We start from the raw sequence: 26,695 nt of genomic DNA on the forward strand, positions 1-26,695 counted from the left end.
TTACACACAGAGAAGAGCAATGCTGACTGTAGTTCTCACTCTTTCTACTGTTTACTCATTCAAGCACAGTTATATTCCCTGAGCATTTCTCTTTTCACATTTTATTTTCTCACATAAGGAAATCTTCCTAATTTTCAGTGAAATAATTCTTATTTTTAATCAAGCTATGAAAATATTTTAGAAGGCACACAACTACAATTTCCAGGCAGAGTTGCAAATTTTAATTTTTACTACTAGCGTCCACTAAAATGAAGTTAATAATAAGAGCATGAATACATTTTGAGAAAACATCATTTCTTGTCAAAAGATCTCTCAAACCTATGTATTCTGTTTCTGAGAGACCTCAATGGACACTGTGCCAACTCACCAAAGAAATACAGGAAGAAAAAAAAACCCATATCTACCCTAGATATGTTTTAATCAGTTGGAAGTTAGTTATTTAAGTTTTTGTTCTAAGAGGCCACAGATTAAGTCAATAAATTTCTAAGACTGAAAGCACAGTGGTGTATCATCTATGACCTATTTCACTAACAACTGAGACAATGAATATTATGGGGTCTTTCTATCAATAGATACGCTTCCATTGACATAATAACCTATCATAGAAGTTACAATATAGAAAACTCATCAAACCTCAATTATCTCACTGTAGATGAATCCTTTCCCACCACCACCCATTACCACATGGGTGCAAGCAGCGATCTCATATACCTTCGCCTGACAGTTATGTTAGCACGGGAACTTCTCTCCAGAGGCTCTTGAATACGATAAACCGACTGAACAAAGGCTACTGTACCGTATGGATTATCATTGGCAGGAATAACAATGCTTGCCACTCGATACAACCCAATAGTACCTCCACCAGAGGCATCAGTGAGCTGCACTTGAATAACCTAAAAATACAGTGAAAACTTCTTAACAGCATCCTAGTTCTGAAATTAGAGTAAGATTGATGCAGGGGAAACAAATCAAAACATATCTATACAAATACAAGAGCAAAATAGAGTAAACAATGCATGAATACCATGTTTATTAATAGATATATAATGATATGGCTATCATCAACTTCTAATAATAAAGCATAATAATACACAACAAACATAGGCTATTCAAATCATGTAATATATAGTTATATAATCATGTGTAACCAGTTTAAGATCTGTTTATGTTTATCATTACAGTAACTTAACTTTTATGGCCTAAACAATTTTTTATTTAGAAAAAAACATTGCATATGCATTTTCGTGGAAAGTTAATCTATTATGTTTGATTTCAGACTTTATGCTAATAGAAATTCTCTGACAAAAGTGAAAAGAAGCATCGTGTTGGCATCTGAATTTTTAAAGAAAGATAAAGAAATATATGTGATGCACTGTATTCACAAACTGATTTGTTGAATGGCAATTCCTTTGTACAGCTACCTAAAGAAAATAAGACTACTCAAAAATTTATGTATTCATGAATCACTATTTTAGCAGAGAATAATGATACATTTAGGACTCAAAAGAAATTTTATGGACTTCTCATCTATAAAAAGATGACACTATTAAAGAGTAAGTGTCATTACAAGGAAATTAAGTTGACAACTAGGCTTTCATAATACTTGGGCTTCATAAAATAAAGCTGTCTTCAGCCAATATGTCAGTATTGGATCCCAATGGAGCTCTACTTTTCCAAGCCACATTATTTCTTTATCCAAAAAAAAAATATCTGGAAAATACATCTAGTATTCTTTTCATATGGTATATTCTCAATAATGGTTAAAAAAGGAATAATTAAGAAGTAAAAATTATACTTAATTAAAATTGGTTCATACTTAAGACAAGTGAAGTATGGATCCAAATGAAGAGCTTATTTGAATTACTGTTGGGGAAAATGTGATCAATGTATATTATCTGCATGTATAGAAATATCATAATGAAAATTGCTGTTTTGTACAATCCATATGAAAATGTGAGTAGGAGTTTATATGAAACAAATATAGCAAAGTTAACTGTAACTGCAATATAATTTATCATGTAATCATGTTGAAAAATACAATTGTATTAAAAACTTATGCAAGTAAGTTGGTATATATTCACAATCTATTTCTAGACTATCCCTGCTTTTTTATTTGTAAGGATGACATCATGCTAGCATACTTTGGGCATTCTTACAGCAATAATTGTCACAGAAAGTCATCTATTCTAGTCATTATAAGACAAGGCACATATTTATAGTGTCATTCTATGCTAGCCAATCCTCTCACCTCTTCAATCTCCGGAACGTCGTCAGCCAGGACCTCTAACAACAAGGTTTGAATGGTTTCCCCAGGGGCAAAGGTCACATTACCTGAGACAACTCGCAGGTCGCCAGTAGCAAGCTGTCCATTAATGGTGGCAACCCACTGAACAGTAACATTGCCGAGTGTCCCAGAATTTCGAATTATTGGCAGGTTTACCTTCACTGAGTTAAACTCAGATTCCTCTACAATAACTTTAGTAATCTGAAATTCTAAAGGGCAGACAGAAAGGAATTGACTTCAGATACAAAGTAAAAGTGAAGCAACACAGAACTAATTAAGCATCTAAGTGACCATGCCACATGAAATCAGACTACTGGGCAGTACACAAGTCAGCAGAGCCTGTTAAAATTCTCGAATTGGTTTTCACTGTGATAAAAGCACAGGCATAAACTCAGATGAACACAGGAGGCTTAAGTATATCTCAGGCATGAGTGAAATTAATCCAATGATCCTTGTGATAAATCTCACAAGACCAGCTTTTGTCTACAGGATTCTTAATGTTGTTCAATATTTAGCTGATAATACACAAGAAAAGAGTTCAATTTTAACATATTTTCCTATTTATTCAGAAAGCCAGGCCTGAAAAAAAAATTTTTTAAGAATTCACAAAACCTATTTAGAAGCCAGATCTGGCTGAAAAGTCAGTGGTTTGTGATTTTCATATTTATGATTTGTTCTATTTTTTAAATACCCATAACCACTGCCAGTTCTCTATGTAGCATGTCTTATATATCAGTAACATCACATTAAACAAGAACACTCGATCAAATCAACTCTGAATTTCTAATTTTTTTTAAAAAGGTCATTGTGTATGACTTTCAACAAACAAATAAAAGACACAAACTAGTCTGATTACCAAACAGTCCATAGGGGTCATCAGAAGCCTCAATAATAATCACTGCTTCTGTTACAGCCCCTAGCTTGGCTCCTCCTGTTGTTTCATTTAGCAGTTGCACGAGAAAAGTTTCTTCCAGCTCAGGGTAGATGTCATTAATGATATAAATTGGCACAGCTTTACTGGTCTCCCCTTCTAACAAGACCACATCTGAAGAAGCTATACTATAATCTTCACCTTCAAGGAGAAAAGGTTAAGGATTATTATTCTGAAATATGATATGCATTTCATAAACATTATTAAGTATCAAACCATATGGATACACTTGGGCAGATTTTTGGAGACTATTAACTCTATTCATCATAAACTAGATATTTACTTCTCAAGCTAGGAAAACACGAGTTTAATAAAATAATATGTTAATGGAAAAGATTCCTAAGAGTGCTCAAGTTCATAAAAATGAACTTTCAAAAAATGAACATACAGAGAAAGAAAGAGGGAAAGTTTCATTGCCATAAGGTTTCTCCTTACCTAAAAAAATAAAAAAAAACAAATATGGGCACAATACTTTTAGAAAAAGGAACAGAATTCTAACTTCCTTTCTACAGATATGGCACACAAGCATCAGTGATGCAGGCAGCATGATAAAATTTCCTACAAAGCTGTGGAGTGCTGTTCAGGATAGCAGGGGTGTTTCTGGTCAGGCAGTGGATAGGGAAAGAAGGAATGCTTCTATGGACCTCCACCCCATCTGTCAGTATATGAGGTATCTAAAGCCAGCGGAGCATTCCGGGGATCAATCATCCCTAAATGTGAACACATACCACTTAGGAACAAGATGAGTCTGGTTTATTGTCTTTTTAAAAAGAATTATATCCAGATAATTTATTTAAGTAAAAACCAGCCATGATATCCAATCTGTTCTTGTTCAGGTTCCTCTGAATGGGGCCTAAAACATTCTACTTGAATTTATTTTTGAAAAAAGCATGCTCTAAATAAGATAACTTGACTACTACTAAAGGGAGCCTCCTAAAGTTTACTTTTGGCAATATGATCATTTTGCTTATACATAAAATAGTTACTGCTAGCCACTGACTCATCCACAATCTTCATAGATAAAGCAACACAAAAAATAAAGGAAACTAGCAACAATGCTCTTCAAAAGCATCATGAACTCAATGGGCTGATCATTTTATGACATTCCTCAGTTGTCACTCACACAGGAGTGAGTTTAAAAAACAGAGTAAGTGCAGAAAAAGCTGATGCTAGCTTTAATTTTCTTTCCGTTGTTTCATGCAAAGTTTTGTCATCACAGCTTTTAATGTATATGCTGTTTACGATCAGATGTCACAAATTCTACAAATTTACTACCACAATATATATATATGAATTCTATATTTGGATCTGAAAAGATATGAGTATTGTTGTTTTCTACTAGGATTTTCAAATTACATCTTTGAGTGAGTTTACTGATCAAAGACACATGTCCCTCTACAACATTTCACTCCTCCTTTGCCAACTATTCCTACCAGCAATTGAAGTTATTGGCACAGCTTTGAACTTCACAGAAACATCTGCAAAGGCTCCTCCTGTTCTAGTCACGTTGACAATGGGTCCAATGTGATTTTCTGCCACATGAACAAGAGGTGCTGAGAGCTGAAGAGTTCCAAACGCATCATCATTGGCAATGATAATTACATGGGCTAGTGTTTCTGCTTTGGGACCAAGACGAGGAGAATCTCGAACTGAAAGATAAAAGAAAAACTAAGGTATCAGAATTTTATGAGCTGCCTAAACATCAAGAAATTTCAGCAAGATTCCATTAGCTAAGCAGGATGCTCATGCTCTCCAAATTTAATTTTTAAGAGCTGACTCACGAAAATGGAGACACACAGACAACATAAATAGGAAGTTTATATCATAGGAGTAATTTCATTAAAAATCTTTAGAACGGCTCCTGTATAGTAACATTTTAGTATGGCAAATATTTCAAAAATGGTAGTTCAAATATAATTGATGATCAGTTTATATGGTATCACAAAACATAATGATGAACCTATGCTATTCAACTAGTTTACCAGTTTTAGAAAAGCAGTACTGAAGTTACAGAGCAGAGTAGGAATGTAACTTGGTTCCCAGCGCTCAAAGACTAGCTACAAACTACAGTCACCCTACTAGGGTATAGAACACTAAACCTGATTCCTTCTGACTGTACTTAGATTGGCTGCACTTGGATACCTGTTATCCAGTCTCCTCTCCCTACCCTCTCTGCTTTACTTAGCCTCTAGTGGTCACTTTTCTCTAGTTAGAAATAACATTTTTTAGTTTAGACTTATTTCACTTAACATAATGTTTTATATTTGCACATATTTTATCACAAATTTTGTTCAATTTATAGCTAAATAATATTCATATACATATCACCACATTCCCAATTCACCTGCTGATATATATTTTATAATTATACACTTATATTAACATGCATAATTGTGCAAATGAGGAATGGCCTGGGGTCTTATATTAGTACCTGTCAGAAACAATCAAAGATGTACAATGAGAATGTGCCTCATTCTCTCTATATATATCTCCTCACCAACTGGGTGGATACCATCTGTCATCCATAGCCAGGCATCCTGAATCCTATACCTTCAACAGGTTCTGATCCTGGTCTTCTTACATTGTTCTTCTCATTCATGAATGTTGATGGCTACATTCTCAGCAAGGCAGGAAAGACACTACTGGTCTCTATACCAATTAAAATTTGAGTCACTGTCTCACAAATTAACACTAAGTTTTTCTTTATCCTACATCATCAATATTCTAATGTTCCTCAAGTATGTTTCATGGTTCTACCAATATATCAAACACATAATGCATGTTAATTATTTCTGATGTTCTTCAAGTATGCTTCATGGTTCCAACAAAATATTAAACACATAATGCATGTTAATTACTTCTCCTATGAAGTGCACAAAGATTTTGTATATACTACTTTATTAATGCTAATTGCTCAGATTTGTTGGAGACAAACTTCATTTAATCCCCATAATATAGCTATATTATGGGAAAGAAAAATGGGTCTCTAAAAGCTTATGTTCAATAACTTGGTACTCTAGGATAGAGTGTGTTAGCTATATTATGGGAAAGAAAAATGGGTCTCTAAAAGCTTATGTCCAATAACTTGGTACTCTACGATAGAGTGTGTTATCAGATTCTAGTCAGTTGTATGTCATATTCAATCTTGATTGTATTTCTGTTTCAGTAAATGGTGAGGTGCTTGAAAGCTATCTGTGTTTTATAATTCCTACTAGGACAAATAATTAAGTTTTATTTTAATTTGTTTGCTCTTATTACTGATTTTAAATCTTGCTTTAAAAATATGGGATATTTTGTGGGTTTTTTTTTAAGTTTAACTATAATCACAAAATGTAAAGATAGCAACTACAAATTTCCTTCTATAACCTTGGACAAGAATTGGTTAAGCTGTAGATAAAACTCTTCACCCAGTATTTCAGTAAGGTGAAACTTAGTTATTAATCCATGGTAGAACAGAATCAACATGTAGAACTTGGAATCTGGCTTTTTAGGCTGCTAAGTCTATACAATTTCTCAATTTTCACACATCTTTGCCCCTCTCCCATACATGCTTCATGCCAATACAACAGGTTTTGACAGTAAGGGAATCCTCTAGAAATAGATCAAGGTAAGAAGTTCTCCTGGGACTATCCCTAGACTTTCCCCAATTGATCCTAGAGTGTTTTGAATTTACAGCATGAACAAGGATAGTAAGTGTTATAGTTAAATTATATAGGAGCATCTCAAAATTCACTCTGGGAATGTAACTGGCTTTTAAAACATAATTTCCAGACTCAAGGATGATAATATACACCTGTATTTCACACTGTTCAGTAAGCAGAAATCAAGAGCATTGCTGTTCCAGTCAGCTTAAGCAAAAAGACTCCATCTCAACAAACAAGTTGGAAGCCAGATGTCAGTGGCTCATGCCTATAATCCTAGCTACTCAGAAGGCTGAGATCTGAGGATCACTGTTCCAAGCTAGCCTGTGCAGGAAAGTCCATGAGACTCTTATCTCCAATTAACCACTAGAAAAGCAGAAGTGGCACTGTTGTTCAAGCCGTAGAGCGCTCGCCTTAAGCTGAAGAGCTGAGAGATAGGGCCCAAGCCCAGAGTTCAAGCCCCAAGAGACCGACAAAAAAATAAAAATAAAAAAATAAACAAGTTGGGTGTTGGGTGTTGACAGTAAACACTACTATCAACTACTCATAGACTTAGATAACAAGATATCAGTCCAAGGTTTGTCACAGGAAAAAAACAGGATGCCTTCTCTGAAAAATAACCAAAGCAAAAAAAAAAAAAAAAAAAAATGGGTAGGGGTACTGCTCAAGTGGCACAACAGCATCTGCTTAGTATATTTGGCTCAAACCTCAGCACAATTTTTTTTTTCAGCACAATTTTTAAAAAGTAATTTCAAAGGAAAAAATTTGTTCCACTTTCAGTTGTCTTACAGATAAAATTTTATGACATAATGTTTTTAAATTAGTGCTATTCTATTGGATTTTCCGTTATACCCCATTCTAGATTTATTCTAACACTAAAGAATACTTACTTGGACGGTTCTGTACTTTCTCCAATAAAGTACAATTGAGTAGTTCAATAAACACAGATTCTGATCTTTCTGGTTCTTCATCATCCAAAATTGAAATAGTTATTGTTGCCTCTGACTGATTAGCTTTGAAAACAGCCAATCCAGAAGCTGATGTATAGTCTTTCCCTTGAGTTGCTCTAGCTAAATTTGGTGGAAAGTAAGGTGGTCTTTCCATGTCATCTAGAGTTGCATATGACACGATGACTTCTCCCATGAGGCCTTTCAACCTAGTTATTGACAGTGTGATATTCTGAGTTGCCTCTTCAATTTTAGTAGGTTTATTTTCCTCCGAAAAAATGAATACTCCATAAGGATCATCACTAGCCAAGACTATTAATGTGGCATTAGTAAGAACTCCCAAAGACCCACTAGAGACACGAAGGATTGACACAGAGAATGCTTTGTCCAGTTCTGGAATGTCATCCGGTAATATTTCCACAGTGATGTGGGCCTTCATCTCTCCAATCTCAAAAGTGGTGTTGCCATGGGTGAGGGCAAGGTCCCCATCAGGATCGGAGTCTATGTTCCAGTGCAAAGTCACCTGTGATAGAGCTCCATGACTCCTCTGAACCTACAAACATGGTTCAAAAGAGGAACTAATACAATTGACTGAAAACCTTACGATGATATAATAATAATAACAATACAATAACTTTTATTTTATGTTATGTAAGTTCTGAACAGTATAAAATGGCCACCTACTGCCCATTTCTGAAGAACCCTTGGGCATTCTTACAAAAGAAGAGTATTTAAAAAGTGATAGTTCCATAAAACCACAAACTATTTAGCTTCTAACTAAACTATAGCTCTACTTTAGGTCTAGTTTTAATATGTTTCGGGAATCAAAGGTTATTCGCATTTTTTATATTTAGGAATAAATCGTGAAAGCTTTTATATTTATAACAAGAAAAATGTAAAGAACCATTGTAAAGAATAGACCAGCAATATTTATCTAAAAACTTAGCGATGACATTCATTTTTAAAACATTTTTATATTCAAAACAACAAACACATCAAAAAATATTTAAACTAAAGTATAATTAAAATTCCTGTTTTTCCCATTTTATTAAGAAATAAAAGCTTTAAAAGTATCCCAAATTAATCTCAATTTTTATTTCTAAGAACAATTTTTTTTCTTTTTTTTAAATTTAATTTAATTTTATTTGTGAACATACTGTACAGAGGAGTTACAATTACGTGGGCAGGATAATGCGTACATTTCTTACCAAGCATTGCAGCCTCCTCCTTTGTTTACCCTTCACATCCCTTCCCAGCCTCCCCCCTCCCCCCCATTCCCAATCCTTCTCCTTCTCCCCCCTTCCTCCCCCCCTGCACCGACGTTGTAAAGCTAGTTTTGGACATGACAACTTGTACTTCTCATTGTTGCAATGATGTCAGGAAAATGAACCCTTAGATGTGTATTTTAATTTTTTTTCTTTCATGCATGTGTTTCTAACGCATTTATAAGATTATCTCTTTGTTGCTTTGTATATCCCTCCCCCACAGTATAACCCCTGCTTTCACTATATTTGATGTCAGTATACCTTGTGGAGGAGATGGGGAAAAACCAGTTGTCTAAGAACAATTTTTATTTCAACTTAAAATGTGATTTTGACTCAAAGTAAAATTAGGGACAATGATGATTTTCGTGAGTGTGTAGGTGCTGGCACTAGCTCCACATGCTCTCACGACTTTTTCACTCAAGGCAGGCACTCTATCACCTCTACTTTAAGCTTTTTCCTGGTAAAATGTCATAGATTATCATAGGTTGTCTTCTGTGGACTGGCTTCAAATCAAGTTGCTCAGATATCAGCCTTCAGAGCAGCTAGAATTACAGGTATGAGCCCTAGCACCCAGCAGGGACAATAACCTTTTTTAAAAAGTTGATATAATGTTTCCTTTTTCTTAATTCTGCTCTCTCCTAAGTATTCTTTTTAAAGAAACAAAGTTAATTCCACGACAATATTTTGAAAATCTGCCATCAGAATACAGAGGATGTCTTTGCTTGACTTTTCTGCAATGTTTGTCTAAAACTGAGAAGGCTGGGCAAGTTCTCAGTTCCTCTGAGTCCCTGAACAATAGAATATTTCTTAATTTCTGCTGGACCAAAACAGATACATACTCCCATACACTCATACCAACTATGGAGTAGTTGTTGTTGCTATTGCTATTCACTGATAGTTTTCTTTCCTTCTGAGAAAAAGACAGAATAAGACTCCATTTCACCCATTAACTTCAGGCATAATCATGAAACTTGTTTTGACCATGGAAGTCTAAGCACTAACTATGAAAATTATTCCCAGAAAGAAGCTATATGGACACCAGTGTGTAATCAACACACATATCCTCCCTGCAATCTTTTAAGAAAATATGAACAACTGTTGAATGATAGCCTCTTACTCCATAAATGCAAACCAAATTTTTATTATACTAAGTGATAGAGATTTGGGAACAGTTATTACTACAGCCTACCAGAACTAAGGCATAGATATCAATACTTACAGTATGTATGAGAAAATAAACCCATATGCAAAGTTAAACACAAACATAAAATAAATTGCCAATTTATACTATAGGTCTGTGCTCATTTTATTCCCTTACACAGAAAAATAAAACCCCCCTCCATCAAGGAATGAAAGAAGGGAATGAAGGGAGAAACAAGAAATGAAGGGGGAAATATACTCACAGTTAATAAAACAGTGCTGTGCCCATCTTCTGGTTCAGTTCCATTGACAGAGAGCGACTCCGGACTAAACTGAAACACTCCATGAGCATGGTCAGAGGCTGCAATTGTCACTAGAATCTGGGATGCCACTCCTAGACTGGCTGCAACGGACAAGGGTCTCATATCTAAAATATACTTGGAACTCAAAAAATTAAACCACCCAACAACAAATCCTCAAAGAAACAACTTCCCAATAAACAAGTGGGCGAAAGACTTAAAGAGAAGCTTCTCTGAAGAAGAAAGAAGGATGGCCAATAGACACATGAAGAAATGTTCAACATCCCTAGCCATAAAAGAAATGCAAATCAAAACAACATTGAGATATCACCTCACTCCAGTTAGAACAGCAAAAATCAAGAACTCTAACAACAACAGATGCTGGAGGGGATGTGGACAGAAAGGAACCTTACTTCATTGTTGGTGGGAATGTAAACTTGTTCAACCACTTTGGAAAGCAGTATGGAGGTTCCTCAAAAGACTTCACATAGATCTCCCCTATGATCCAGCAATCCCACTTTTGGGCATTTACCCAAATGTTTACAAACAAGACCACACTAAAGCTACCAGCACAACTATGTTTATTGCAGCATTATTTACCATAGCTAAGATATGGAACCAACCCAGATGCCCGCCCCTCAGTAGATGAATGGATCAAGAAAATGTGGTATATATACACAATGGAATTCTATGCCTCCATCAGAAAGAATGACATTTCCCCATTTGTTAGGAAATGGAAAGGTTTGGAAAAAATTATATTAAGTGAAGTAAGCCAGGCCCAAAGAAACATAGGTCCCATGGTTTCCCTTATTTGCAATATCTAGTATAGGTATGAGTCAAGCGGAAAAGGTCAGATAATGTGATGTTAGGAAAATGAACCCTTAAATATGTATTTTAATGTTTTCATTTCTTTCATGCATGTGTTTCTAACGCATTTATAAGATTATTTCTTTGTTGCTTTGTATGTCCCTCCCCCACAGTGTAACCCCCGCTTTCACTATATTTGATGTCAGTATAACATGTGGAGGAGATGGGGACAAACAAGTGGTTTAAGGATTCAGGTGGACCTGTTGCAACAATGAGAAGTACAAAATGTCATGTCAAAACCAGCTTTACAATGTCGGTGGGGGGGGGAGGGGGGTATGATTGGGTGGGGGGAGGGGGGTGGCTGGGAAGGGAGGTGAAGGGTAAACAAAGGAGGAGGCTGCAATGCTTGGTAAGAAATGTATGCATTATCCTGCCCATGTAATTGTAACCCCTCTGTACAGTATGTTCTCAAATAAAATAAAATAAAATTTTAAATTAAAAAAAAGAAAAAAGAAAAGAAGGAAGAAACAATTGAATCAGTACTTTACAAACCACAAGAAAATCCAAGGAACAACTTCTTGAAAAGAGTCATTCCATTCATTGAGTACATTCTAATTTGTTTGAAAAAGAAAGGCAGACAATTACGGTGGCTGCATAGGTTCATGCTTTCACATGCTTTTCACTGATTTGGCACCAATGGGATATACAAGTGCTGAATGAGTGCTCAGGGATGAATAAGGAAAACCTGCTTTTCATTTTCGTTCTCTGTGAAAGAGAATGCTCTTCCACATGGAGCCTATGAGGAGCATCTCCCACGACCTTTGCTGACCTCAAACAAGCACAAGCCAAAATGACTCATCTTTAGGAAACAGTGATTTCTCTACTTCTGATTGTAGTCAGTCTCACTGAACAGATTCTTAGTTTCAAAGAACATTAACTTTAATTCTATTTATTCCATTGCATTTATCTTTCCTGATCCCGGCCAGATAGTCCAATTCTATAGCTAAAACATGTTAAGATTCAAAGAAGCAATTGATTTTTTCCCCCGGGAAGAATATTTCTTTTTTATATTGTATTGATGTCTTCAGATATCAGTAAACTATGAGCAATATTAAAAGCACTAGAGTAACTAACAGAGGTTCCATGAGGCTCTGTTGAAGTTAAGATCGAGGAAAGGGGAAAGTGGAAGTTCTAACAATGAATGTAAAACCTGACATTGGGTAAAGGGATGTTAGAAGATTAGAAAGTGCTCTCCTTCAAGAAATTAGCACTCCAAACGTTCTCTTCATATGTAAAAATAATATCTGAAACCAGAGGTCAGTGGCTTGTGCCACTGAGATTGAGAGGATTCTACTTTGATGACATCCCAGGAATAAAAAAAAGCCCACCACCCTCCTCTCAATGGAATGATGCATGTGTTGATGTGGATCTTTTAGTTTAACTAGAATGGGAACTGTAACAAGTGAATTGTGGCAGAGACTTTATCTATAAAATAATCATCACAGAAAAATGCCATAAGTGTATCTTAGGGGTAAAAGAGCACCTGAGTTCAAACCCCAGCACCACAGATAGATAGATAGATAGATAGATAGATAGATAGATAGATAGATAGATAGATAGATAGATAGATAGATAGATAGAGAGAGATAGAGATAGATAGATAGATAGATAGATAGATAGATAGATAGATAGATAGATAGATAGATAGATAGATAGATAGATTAGATGATAGATAGATGAAAGCATTTCAATATAGAAATTCATATAGAGTTGAAGTTAAAAGCTGAATCATGTTGGTATATAAACTGCTTCAAAAGGCACCTTCTTTTCAATATTCCGCCACTAATGGAAAATTACTCTGTCCATATGTTTTCTTCCAAATTTCACATTTGTTTTGATTAAATCTTATAATAAAGGCTCTCAATCTTTGCTGTACAGTAAATAAGTGTGATGGATTTCACAGGAAGATACAAAAGCTTCAATTCATCTCCTTTTAGGATTTAAAGCTATGCACCGTGTTTTCAACAATTTTTTGGTAAATTGAATAAAAAAATTCTATCCAGTCATAATTGGGAAATGACACTACGGTAGACAGGGAAGAGAGCCTGGGTATCACTGGCAGGGAGAGATAGAATTGCATCACTTTCTAGCTGGGTTAATGACAGCCTAGAGTAAATAAAAATTCTGTCATAATTAATGAAATAAAATATATAAAGGATCTATACCTAGCACAGATTAGTATTGTCTTTCTTGCAAAGAGAAGGTAGAATAAAAGCATTCACTGTTAGCGAATCTTACAACAGCTGCTTACCACGTCTGTGAATAGGCGGAATGAAGAATTCCATGTCCCCATCTCCACTACCACTGCCATCAACCCTAAAGAGCTCGGGCACTTCACAAGGAGACACACAGAGACACAACCCACACGACACACATTGACACAATGAGAGAATGAAGAGTTCTTAAAATGCAAATAGAAAATCCAGGGACATTCACCCTATGGCAGGCAGCCTTGCATAGAGGAGATCGTTTTAAAGATGTGCCTGTAACACCAATCACGTCAAAGTACCAAAATTTCAAGTTTCAAGAAATACTGCATATACATTATAATTGGCATTTTAATTGCCAGTAATTCAAATATTTTTCTTTAAATCCTCACCTGTTCATAACAACATAAATTGTTTTTTAACCATGTGACCATTTAAAAATGCTTGTGCATAGATAATCATATGCTTATATGTCTGTGACAGTAAGCTTACCACTCACAACCAATTCAATATTAAGATAATCTAACATTGTCCCACACCACACACCAGCCCCCACCCCACTACATTCTCAAACTCAATCTCCTTCTTCTTTTCACTGACATTGTGGGAAGATTCCTAGGGAAAGAAGTAATAAAATTCTACTTCAGCTATGGTTCCAAAACCTTTCAGAAAACACTTAACTTCTTAGCATTTTACTTTCCTCACCTAGAAAACATGCTAGCTTACATAGAAATGTTGTAAATATAAAATAAAATGATGGCAAGTAAATAATATTATAAAATGTAGTATGCCATGACAATGTATAAGAACTATGATAAATACAACATAGTTATATGTCTGATAAGTCATATACTCTAACCCTAATTTTGCCAAATGGTTACAAAGAAGGCAGGAAGAGCAGTGATGATGGAATGGAAAGGCAGAGCCAAATACAAACAGATGTGCTGCTTTATTGACAGACCAGTGTAAGGTCTACTCTACCGAAATTCCTGTCTTTCTCCTCATCATGACTGGAATGTACCAAACATGAAAAGTTTTTCATGCCACAAATGTGGTGTCCAGGACTTGAAGCCTGAAGAGGCAAAATGAATTTCTTGTAGGAATCCAGTGTATAGCTTTGTTCCCATACTATCTAGAAGCCATGAGACAGGTGTGTGAGGTCAATGTCATAGATACTTTGGCTGGCATAAACATCTATTATCAATGTTATGACTATGTTATGTAGAATCAGCATTAGACACCGTGTGGAAGAAAGAATTCTCCCTTGATGATCAAAAGAATTTACATCTGCAAGCTATTTCACATACTAGGCATGAGTAGAGAACTGAGAGTCATGGTCAAGATGCTATTTCTTTCTATCTCAACTCACTGACAAAAAATAATAATAATGCTCTGACATTACTGCTTACAGACAGCAAGAGTTCACACGAGAATTCATTTCCAACTAGTATAAAACAACTCACAATCTAGAAATGTGAGGAAATGTTTCTACATAAAATCATAAGTATCATGATTACAAGAAACACCTTAAGAGCCAGACATTGGTGGCTCATACCTGTAATCCTGGCTACTTAGTAGGCTGAGATTTGAGACCACAGTTTAAAGTCAGATAACCTGGGCAGGAAAATCCAGAGACTTACCTCAAATTTCCCACCAGAAAACTGGAAGTGGAGCTATGGCTCAAAGTGGTAGAGTGCTAGCCTTTATAAAGAAGAGCTTAGGAACAGCCAGCCCTCAGGCCCTGAGTTCAAGCCCATGACCAAATTAAAAAACAAATAAAAAACAACTTAGAAATATTTGGTTCAGGGCCAAGATGCAGCTAGTGAATACATGTTTGCCTAAGCATATAAGATACCCTATATTCACTGGGCTCCGGTGGCTCACGCCTGTAATCCTACCTACTCAGGAGGCTGAGATCTGAGGATCACAATTCAAAGCCAGCCCAGGCAAGAAAGTCCATGAGACTTTTATCTCCAATAAATCACCAAAAAACCAGAAGTGGCACTGTGGCGCAAGTGGTAGAGCGCTCAACTTGAGTTGAAGAGCTGAGGGACAGTGCCCAGACCCAGAGTTCAAGCCCCACAACTGACCAAAAAAAAAAAAAAAAGAAGAAGAAGCCCTAAGTTTCAGCCCTAGCCCTACAAAGAAGCCTATTGTTGAATGAGAGCAAATAATGGTCACTATCAATTTTTAGTACATAAATATTTTTAACTGTAACACAAAAGGAAACTTTCAAATATAATAACCTTGTCAGCAGTTTGACTCTGTATTGGAGATATAAAGACTTGATCCTGGAGGATAAACATTGTTTCTACATGCTATCTGCTACACAAATCATCTAGCACATTTCCCTATCTTTTGCATTTGACAAGCTGTTGCACAGTATGTTTAATCCCTCTAATGACTCCAAGCACAACCTCCCTCTCATTTGCCTTCACCTGGACTTTGACATCAGAGAGAAATTGTACATATGTATCCTAAAGTCTCACTTTCTACAAAAAGACAGTTTTAATATATTCTGCCTTACTCATTATCTCCCTTTAGATGAATTTTTTACCATGAATCTCTTTATGACAATAATGTAGGCATTAGTAATAATGAGATAATACTGCCAGTTTTTGTAATAGAAGGGACTTACATAATGAAAAAAATACTAATTCTTATTTTCTTATTTTACAAAGATAATTCAGTGCATACCATAAGCATTCTATGACATGCCAGTACCAATTGACAATGAAACATCCATATTTCTTCAAAGAAATGTAAATAGGTCACCTGAACAAGATAGTCTAACTGCATTATTTACTTTTAATTTTATTTATTTAATTAATTAATTTGTTTAGGTCAGTCAAGGGCTTGAAGTCCTGGAAACTGTTCCCGAACTCTTTCACTCAGGGTTAGTTTTCTACCACTTTCAACCACAGTGCCACTTCTGGTTTTCTTGGTGGTTGATTGGAGATAAGAGTTTCATGGTCTTTCCTGCCTTGGTTTGCTTTGAAGCACATTCCTCAGATCTCAGCCTCCTAAGTAACTAGGATTACAGACATGAGCCACCAGCACCTGACTGTCTAATCTCATTTTAATGGAAAAGTTTTGCCATATGAGTTGTAACTCCAAAGACCTTTGATAATCAATGCTTTGATATCAGATTTGAGAATAAGATTTTATTGGTAATCATGTTATATAGATTACCAAAAAGGACAAGTTTTCACCTGGAGAGAGTTTAATAGAGCAATTATAAGAATTCACAAAGGGAGGAAAGATGGCTTTAGGGGTAAGTAGTGTGTACCCCTAAAGTGGCAACTCAGGTGAATGACAACTATAATTTAGTAAAATTGTTCCACTTCACTCTAAAACTGCATCTATTTTTTTTTTCTGTTGGTCGTGGGGCTTAAACTCTTGGCCTGAACGCTGTCCCTCAGCTCTTCAGCTCAAGGCTAGTGCTCTACCACTTGAGCTACAGCACCACTTCTGGTTTTCTGGCAGTTTATGGGAGACAAGAGTTTCATGGACTTTCCTGCCTGGGCTGGGTTTGAACCGTGATCCTCAGATATCAGTCTCCTGAGTAGCTAGAATTAAAGATGTGAGTCACTGGTGCAGGGCTCTGAAACTGTATCTACTTTAGGATAGATGAATGAGTAATAAAAAGGGAAATAAATGATCAATAGGTGGAATCAATATAAACCACATATATAATTGAGAATTAAACAAACCACATGAAATTATGAATTGGCCGTAATGAAACTAATATTCAACATTTATGTAGAGAGATATGAATTTTCTTTTTATAAAGAAAATAATCAGAACTGTCTGTCATAAATCATAAATGATTATGACTTTCTGGCTATTCTCTCTAAAAACATTATACAAAAACTGTAAGAACACTTAAAAAGAATCTTTGAAAAATAATTTACCATTAATTTATAGTTAACCCATAGTGGATGGACAAGCAAATATTTGAATTATCAGTCTTACCTCCTCCCTCCAAATTTAACAACTCAACTTTAAAAGATTTTTCCAATTCAGGGACAGAATTATCAGTGATGTTGACAAAAATGTACTTATATCTTTCTCCTGGTTGAAATTCCAGTGTGCCATCTACACTCTGAAATGGAAATGTAAGATTTCTCTGTTAGGTTATAACTATTCTCTTTAGAAAACTTCAAAATGAGGGAGTTGATATTTGCTAGTATGGAATTGATATAAATACTGAAACAGAAGAACGTACATAAAATACAAAGCTAAATACATTTCAATGGAATGAACTCCAGGAAATGGAACCGTTTTATTGGTGGTGGTGGTGGTGGTGATGGTGGTGGTGGTGGTGTTTTTGCTTTGTGTTTTTTTAATATGTTTTTTTATTGTAAAAATACTATACAGAGGGGTTACAGTTTTACGAGTAAGGTAATGAGTACATTTTCTATCAATCATTGTTACCTCCTCGTTTGTTTTTCCCCTACCATTCCTACCCTCCCCACTTTCCCAATTCTTCCTCCCCCCCCCCACCAAGTTGTAAAGTTCATTTTCAACATAGTGTCTTGCACATCTCATTTGTACAATGGGCCAACCTGTATCTTTATTTCAGCGTTTTGTTATTTCCCTTCCCCTCCCCAAATTAGAAAAATGTATATACATATTTCTTCTGGAATGGTAAAAGGGGGGTGACAGAAAGAAGAAAGGGTGAACAAGTGCAATCATGCTTCTAAGTATACACTATGTGGAAAATGACCTATGTGGGATAGGAGGGGGAAATTGGAGGAAAGCAAAGGAAGGGATGGCATTATCCAAAATGAGAAATGTACTCATTACCTGACTTATGTAACTGAAAGCACTCTGTACATCACCTTATGATAAAAGTTAAAATTTTTAATACTTAAAAAAGAGCAAAGAGGGTAGAGACTTATCTCAATTAGTAGAGCACATCCCTCTAGTGTAAGACCTGAGTTTAAAAAGGAAACTCTGCTTTATCCTGTTCTTTAACAGTACTAAATGTAGATACTGTTATTTGTTCATGCTTCATCTCAGAAGCTGGAGATCACGATTGATGCCCTTTAGTGCTTTGTCTTTCACACAAAAAGCCCTTCAAATCCTACCACTTTTATGCCGAACTACATTTGAATCCATCTACTTTTTTCCACAAATGTCACCAGCCTAGATGAACATATCATCACCACAGGTGTTGCTCAACACAGAACTCTTTCCTTGTCTTTCCAATGAATCATCTAATCAATTTTCCATAGTTCAGCTTAGCAATATCTCCTAGAGCCTTCTCTCCTAACTTATGCATCTACATTTCCATCCATAACCTAAGGAATCATGTCTGTCTTCACACTGAAGCAGATATCGCCATAGGAGACATCATAAGAAGCAAAGGAAATTGTTCAAACTGGAAGCAGGTAATAGCCAGCACATCGAAGCACCCTGAAAAATCCTCAGAGACTCCTCCAAGTAAATCAACTTTCTAATGGGCATGAAGGATAGGGACATAGGGTTGTTTTATTTTGTTTTGCTTTGTTTTATTTATTAAGTAAAGAAAATTATAAAACAACTGAAGGTTGGAGCTATTCAGGCTATTTAAAAATCGAAGACCACTAACAGGAGGACTAATGGATTGTCCTAAGAATCACATTAAACCAAGAAGCAATATATTATGGAATACATTAAATATCAACCAAGAGACAAAATAAATGTCAAAGGTAAAAAAACAAAAGTTCACTTTCCTAAGAAAGCAGCCAAGAAAGAACAAATCTAAAAAATACTGTACCTACAGTTAAAATTAATAGAATTCTATTAAACAAGACTGCTGGGTTTAGGAGGAAAATGTGTATGCATTAATGTACTTTTGAGTATTTTTATGAAGGTGAGAAACAAAAAAAACTAACAAAAAATTTTTTTAAAAGGCTGGGCATGGTGGAACATGGCTCTAATCCTAAATCTCTGCTCCTCAGGAGGCAGAGATGGTCAAATTTCAATCCAATCAAGTATACTAATTTATATGTATTTAAGAGGCAAGTAAGCATCAGTGCTTATTTTCCTGGTAAGCTCAAGTCCCTTCCAGCCTTCCAAGGAAAGGATTCTGTCCATTTCCAAAATGCAAATGCAGCTACAAAGGCTTAGGGGCATACCTGGTAATCCTGAGGACTGAATGCTGTCAAAGACAGGGTCCTGTACTTAGCAGTCACCCTCCCCAGGAGTCCTAGGGTCCGGACCACCAGCAGCCTGACTGCTCCATCCTCTTCTTGAACAGTAAGTTGGGGCATGCTGCTTGCAGGCCGGCTCATCGCATCCTCAGGCTGAGGAGGCAGCCCTGTGGAGAACTGCAGCAGACCTGGAGGAAACAAGGCAGACAGAACTCCCTTCTCTTTATCTCTGGAATAATTTCTTCCTCACCTAAAGCCATCAGTTCAGTCATTTTCATTGACAGGCTAACATCCTGAAGGCTTTTATGTAGAAAAGTCTTTATGGGGGCTGGGAAGGTGGCTCAGTGGCAGAGTGCTTGCTTTGCATGCATTAGGCCCTGGGTTCCATTCCTCAGCACCACATAAACAGAAAAAAAAAAGCCGGAAGTGGCACTGTGGCTCAAGTGGTAGAGCGCTAGTCTTGAGCTGAAGAGCTGAGGGACAGCACCCAGGCCCAGAGTTCAGGCCCATGACTGGACCCTCCCCAAAAAAAAGTCTTTATGGGAAATCTTTTACAGACTTTTGACATGGAATCTGCTTGCAAGCCTTCATGATGGAAAAAGTTAAAAAAAAAAAAACTTGTCATATGAAGAGCATAACATGCTCAGAAGCATTTTGATTCTATATTAGTATTAGTAAAAGGAATACTTATGGCATTTTAAATATGTGCTTCCACAGTCAACACAGTGGTACACATCTATACTCACAGCACTCAGGAGGCCCAGGTGAGAGGAATATAAAAGTGAAACCATTCTGGGCTACAAATTGAGACCCTGAGTCAAAAATACATATATATGTGTATGTATCATGTATTCATATTTGATTCATCTGAATTTCTTGAATTGATAGTAGAACAGGATTAATTGCACCTTAAAGAATTTGCAACAATTCTGAAAAAAAAATAAGCTCACACCTTCTCTACCAAGAAGCTTAAACCAATGTTCTTGCTCTATTCACACACAAGAAATATTACTTGTTAGTATAAAACAAATTCTCAATTTAGTGGACTAGGTATCTATAATTTCACAATGAAGAAAATGAACACATTTCAGCATAAAAGTAATAAAGTAATTTTAGTAATATATTGTTCATTATACTTTATAACTATGATTAATTACAACTAATCTTAATAAATGCACAAAGATAATGTCACTTGAATCCTAAAAAAATATATATAAACTATGAAAAATTTCAATTACTTATATGTTCAAACGCCAACATCAGGGATGTTTTTAGAGGAATTTTGATAGCCATAAATAAAAGAACTTTTATTTTCATTTTGAATAATCCTGCAAACACATTGCAAAATACTTAAATTCAGAAATTGCTCTTGATTTTTTCCTGATAAACAATGTTGTTCAAATTAGCAGCTTAGACATTAAAAGTTTAAAAGGTAGACGATCTTGGGGAGTTCATTTAATTGCTTGCAAAATGTCCCCAAATACGGGGCAAAGGAAACTATTGTTGCAAAGGGTATATTACCATACGGATGATCGCTGGCTTTGATGGTGATATCTGTGGTTTCCTTTTCAGGATCTATGCTCGCCCCACTGGTGGGAGTTGAACCCAATTTCCCATCTCCAGGAACAGCCGACACCAGGGTTACCTGGAAATATTCATTCAGCTCAGGAATGTCATCATCGAGAGCATGTAAGTTTAGGACCTATGAAGATAAAAGATCAGAGCCATTAAGCAATGAGGCCTGTGTAATTATCAGGGTGAATAAAACATCTACAATGTATTTATTTGATTTATTTTTCCTATAATTAGTAGTTGTACAAGGGAGGTATTATTTAACGTAGTATATGTCATTTAACAAAGCATCTTGATCTGTGTCACCAGTACAAATTTACACATTAAACCACATATATTTGTATATGTCAATACATTCAAAGAAAAAAAATCTGAGGAAATAAATTAATTCCTTAATTACAGGGTGATTTGATCTGAATATCAGGGGCTCTGCTCTCCTCCAGTCCCTCTGTTAGTGTACCTGACACCCAAAGCCCTGGTATTAAGACGGAGAGCTTTGGGAAGAAATTCCATGTGAAAGGCAGAGCTCAGAAATAAAACCAGTGCCCTCAGAACAGCATCTGGAGGGAGTTTTTTATTTTCCCCTAGCACCCAGTGAGGGCGCTGACATTCTGCTGGTAAGTCTCAAGATCTTTTCTGCTTTGAACCTCAATCCTTAGATCTCAACTCCTAGAATAGGAAGAATTATGGATGTGAGCTACCAGCATATACCTCCTAAAAGCCAGGCATGGCCTCATGAGACTCTATCTCAAAAAAGAAAGAAAGAAAGAAAGAAAATAAGTAAAGAACTTCCCTATATGTGCAATAACAACAGAACAGCGTACTCTGAAGTTATACCACTTTTATTATATTGGAATTAAAGAATTAATAAAATTGTAACATGTTGAAACTCTTAATTTTTCACTCTATCATGGTATGCATGCATGTGTGTATGTGTGTGTGTGTGTGTGTGTGTGTGTGTGTTTAGTGTGTATAAGCCACAAAGAAGTGACAGAACAAACACATCAGGAAAATATTCCCAAGAGGCATGAAGAGAGGCAGGGCCAGGCTTACCTCAGATCTCTGCCAAGGAAGAAATGTGATGTTTCCACTGGCATTGGTGAAATCATCCACGAGGTAATCACTGCCCCCAGACTGGATCTGGGAGATGGTGTAGAATACATGCACAGAGCCCAGCGCTCCCCTGGTCCGCTCTACCACACAGGAAACTGTGGCTCCCTCTTCTACAGTCTGCATTTGAGCACAAACCACTTAAGTCTCTATTTACAGAAACTAGCGATAAACTTAGTCTACTCTTTAAAAACTTAATTCTTTAACTTTCTACCTCCCTCAGAGGTCTATATGATATAGTTTTGTCTGTTAAAAAACAATTGCAATCATTTCTTTTCTTCTTATTCTTTGTAGGAATCCTAAAGCAAAAATTGATCATAATATCTTAACCATCAAGTTAGCTAAGACATTTTTTTTTGGTCAGCTGTAGGGCTTGAACAGGGCCTAGGGGCACTGCTCCTGAGCCTCCTTGTGCTCAAGGTTAGCAGCTCTACCACTATGAGTCACAGTTCCACTTGCATGTTTTTTAAGTGGTTAATTGGAGATAAGAATCTCACGGGAACTTTTCTTCCAGATCTAGCTTTGAACCGTGATCCTTAGATCTCAGCCTCCTGAATAACTAGGATTACAGGTGTGAGCCACCAGCATTAGCCAAAAGACTTTTTTAAACCAAAAACATGGACATTCCTTTCTTTGGATAATTGTAAATCTGAATAGAAAGACACACTTGTGACTTAATGTACAAACAGAGTAGATGAGACATGACATCAAGGAACCTTCTAGGGATAGACATAAGAAATAATACAGTGTGTTAGTGGAACCATTAGGGAGATGATATGAAGTACCAAGAAGAAGCATGAAAAAATTCTTGGCTGGGCATGTCATCACACTCTTACAATGCCAATACTCAGGAGGGAAAGGCAGGAGGACTGCACCAAACTCTAAGTCAGCCATGATCTACATAGCATTTTTTGGGGGGAGGGTTTGATCGTGGGGCCTGAACTCTGGGCCGGGGTGCTGTCCCTCAGCAATTCAACTCAAGACTAGCTCTCTACCTCTTGAGCCAAAGTACCACTTCCGGCTTTTTCTGTTTATGTGGTACTGAGGAATTGAACCCAGGGCCTCATGCCTTGGATCATAGGGAAAAGCCAGCCCAGCAGAAAAGTCTAAGAGAACCCCATTTTCAAAATATGCAGCAAAAATCTGGGCTAGAGGTATGATTCAATGGTAAAGGGCCAGGCTGGCAAGCAAGCAAGCAAGTCAAGCCAACTGAGAGACCCTGAGTTCAAACTGTGGTACTAGAAAAACAACGGAATCACTTAATACATATATGTATGCATGGATGTGATAGTATACTCCTCAAGTCTCAGCCACTTAGAGAGGTGGAGGGGGAGAATTGAAGTACAAATGAAAAAGAAACTAAAAGGATTGCAGGCATGGCTCAAGTGGGAAAATATTTGCCTAACAAGCCTAAGACCTGAATTCAGACCTCAGTATCATCAGAAAATAAAAGAAAAAACCTTAAAAAACAGAAGTGTCTACTCATACATACTAAATGACAGTTGATTTACTGTATTTTCTTAACTCAGATTTTAATGAGAAATCAAAATTTTTAATGAGATAAACTATCCGTCTCAATATTGTAAGTATTCAACCAATGCCTTTTCAGTAAGTTATGGAATAAATAGATTCAAAGTTACACTCAGGAATGTATAACAGTTCCTTACCTCTTAAATTTTCACCAACTCAAAGACCAAGACTACGATGTATCAGGACATAAATTCTTCAGGTTTTGGTTTTGGGTTTGGGGGGGTGTTTTTTTGTTTTTGTTTTAATAATTCACCCCAAAAAAGATGAAACGAGTCTATAGAAAGGCTGAAATGACTGAAGCTGGGTGATGGATACACTGGATCCATTATTCTGTCTTTCTCATTTCTGTACCATGGCTTGAACTCATGGTCTCCAGATCCTGCTCAGCTTTCTTGGTACTCCACCCCTTGAACTGTGCTTCCCATTTGACATTTTGCCAGTTAATTGGGGATGGAGTCTTGAAGACTTTCTGCCCAAGCTGGTTTTCATCTATGATCTTGCAGTTCACAACCTCCTGATCTAGAATTAGGAGTGTGAATTATCGGAGCCCAGCTTCCTATAAATATTTTTTAATTCAGCTTTGTGCTTTTCTCCTTCTCTGGTCAGATAATCTGACCCTGAGTCAGGAATGATGTCCAATAATATTTATCAGAGGAGAACAATCTGATAAATACTGAATTATAGAAAATAATCACTAGTAGAGAAGATGGTTAAGACATAGAGAATACATATTGATAAGGTCTTCTAATATTAATGCATTCATTCAGTGGGCTTTAAAATCATGGTACAAACACTTAGCCAGCATGTGAATGAGCATAGCATCCATAACAGTCTTCAAGACCACCCTTATTTAGCTATTTAGTCACAACAGCACTTACTACTGCTTCCTCTTTGCATCAGGAATTTTGTCAACTCTTCAGAGAAATGGTAAAGTAGTAATAAATTAGTATTATAATAAAATGGTAAGAAGAGTTTTCAAAGAACAATCTGTTTACCCATAAAAAAATAAATAATGCAGTATTCAGACCTATAAACTATACTCCTTTATTGAAGTAGAAAGTTAAAAACTATATAATTACAAATCCAATTAATTTTTAATTCTGTCTCATGCTTGAGTAATGATGTGATATCAGATTTTATTGATATCTCTTTGAGCTAAAGAAAATAATTCACATGACATATGGCAAGCACTTAAAAACTAATACTGGGTAAAAGGGCTCCTTCTCTCTGCCTAGATGATGAAAAGATGTTCTAATCCCTAAAATAAGGAGAGAAAAGGCCAGAAAGGGAGAGATGCTCTGAACAAGATCAAGATTTTACAAAATGTTGCAAGGACATTGGAATCCTTATGGTAGTAAAATACCAGAAAAATATTCTGAATTGAAAGAATGTCTCAATCTTACTATTTAGATCCAGCCTTTTCTGGAGAATACAGAATGGGGTATCTGAAGGAAAGGGAAGGAAACAGAAAGCTGCAGAAGCTTTCCACAGCATTTAGGCAAGGAATCAGTAACTCTCGTAGTTATGGAGATCATTTATAAGTTATATGAAATAATGAACTTCAGAATTTATTTGCCTTCTTCTAACTATGGAAATAAACATCTTTATTTCAGGAGAAAAAAACCTAACAGGCTGGAAATGTGACCCATAGGTAGACCCAAGTCCAAGACTGTATTCACACCCCAGTACTGTCAAACACAAAACGAAAAACAAAGTCCACATGGTAATAATATACTTATTTTTACAATGATCTTTCCAAGCTGTCCCTACCTTGATTCTTAAGCCATGAATTTAAAACATAAATAATATTCAAAACATTGGATTAAAATAGAGTAATAAGGCTCACAATTTCCATAAGTGTTTAAAATGTAATTTCATTAATTTATAATTATGGATGTGAAGACTTTACAAGACATACAACATAATACTAAAGGTACTGAGGTAGATAGAGGAAAATAGCAAAGAAAGTATATAGAATAAGCAAGTATGTGGAAGCATTTGTTACATTAAAATCTATTAGTCTATCTACAGTCAACCTTTTACTCATGTATGTTTTGGTAGTAATGTGCAAAGATTATTTGGGAATTGTCATAGTGACTTACAGGTATCTTCCAAATGGAACGTTTCATTATACAAAATAATCAGACTGGTATATTTTAATGTCAATCTTCTCTGAAAAGTTTTGAAGCATTAGGCAACAGTTAAGGTCACTTTGTCAGATTAAAATGTGCTCCAAATTCAAATTTGCTTTTGAAAGAGCAAATCTTTCTCATCAGGAAGAGCTGCCAGTTGTGTTTCTTATAACCAACAGCTCATTCCACTCATTTTCATGAAAATGTCTGATAAATATCCAACTGTGAATAAAGTTTGTCAGTCATTTTCCCAAAGAAAAATGAACTGATTTCCATGACAACTGCAACTAGTTCAACTCATGATCCAAAATCTGCACAAGTCATTATTTTCCAGGAAACTATCATGTTTGACAATGCAGCACAAGTACTTTCTGTTTCTGCTTCTCTTTTCATGACATAGCATATATAAAATGCAAGACTTTGTGAGTTGAAATGTTTTAATGGATTATTTTTCTGCTTCATCAAACATCTTTTAAGGAAAGTTACTTTTAAACCATCAAGAGGTGATAGTTAATAACTATTATGATATGGAACCACTATTTTGCTTTGTACAAAGATGCTAGAAGCTAGTAATTCAAGGCATTATTGCTATTACAGTACAATATGTCAGTATATTCAATAAAAGGAAAA

The 26,695-nt window shown here is 36.0% G+C and overlaps 1 protein-coding gene across 1 annotated transcript in view; it reads right to left on the minus strand.

The window, feature by feature from the left end:
* Adgrv1 (adhesion G protein-coupled receptor V1) overlaps nucleotides 1–26,695 on the minus strand; it is a 469,087-nt gene that overhangs the window by 397,172 nt on the left and 45,220 nt on the right. Inside the window, exons 21-31 of the mRNA XM_070031103.1 lie at nucleotides 22,347–22,523; nucleotides 21,243–21,423; nucleotides 19,707–19,909; nucleotides 17,557–17,686; nucleotides 13,626–13,706; nucleotides 10,472–10,611; nucleotides 7,747–8,356; nucleotides 4,649–4,864; nucleotides 3,141–3,356; nucleotides 2,249–2,493; nucleotides 712–893 (exon numbers count right to left, since the gene is read on the minus strand). Coding sequence (XP_069887204.1) covers nucleotides 712–893; nucleotides 2,249–2,493; nucleotides 3,141–3,356; nucleotides 4,649–4,864; nucleotides 7,747–8,356; nucleotides 10,472–10,611; nucleotides 13,626–13,706; nucleotides 17,557–17,686; nucleotides 19,707–19,909; nucleotides 21,243–21,423; nucleotides 22,347–22,523 — 2,381 coding nt within the window. The remainder of the gene's footprint in view (nucleotides 1–711; nucleotides 894–2,248; nucleotides 2,494–3,140; nucleotides 3,357–4,648; nucleotides 4,865–7,746; nucleotides 8,357–10,471; nucleotides 10,612–13,625; nucleotides 13,707–17,556; nucleotides 17,687–19,706; nucleotides 19,910–21,242; nucleotides 21,424–22,346; nucleotides 22,524–26,695) is intronic.

The sequence above is a fragment of the Dipodomys merriami genome, unplaced genomic scaffold, assembly GCF_024711535.1.
Source record: "Dipodomys merriami isolate MVZ:Mamm:240054 unplaced genomic scaffold, mDipMer1.0.p SCAF_20, whole genome shotgun sequence".
Classification (NCBI taxonomy): Eukaryota; Metazoa; Chordata; class Mammalia; order Rodentia; family Heteromyidae; genus Dipodomys; species Dipodomys merriami.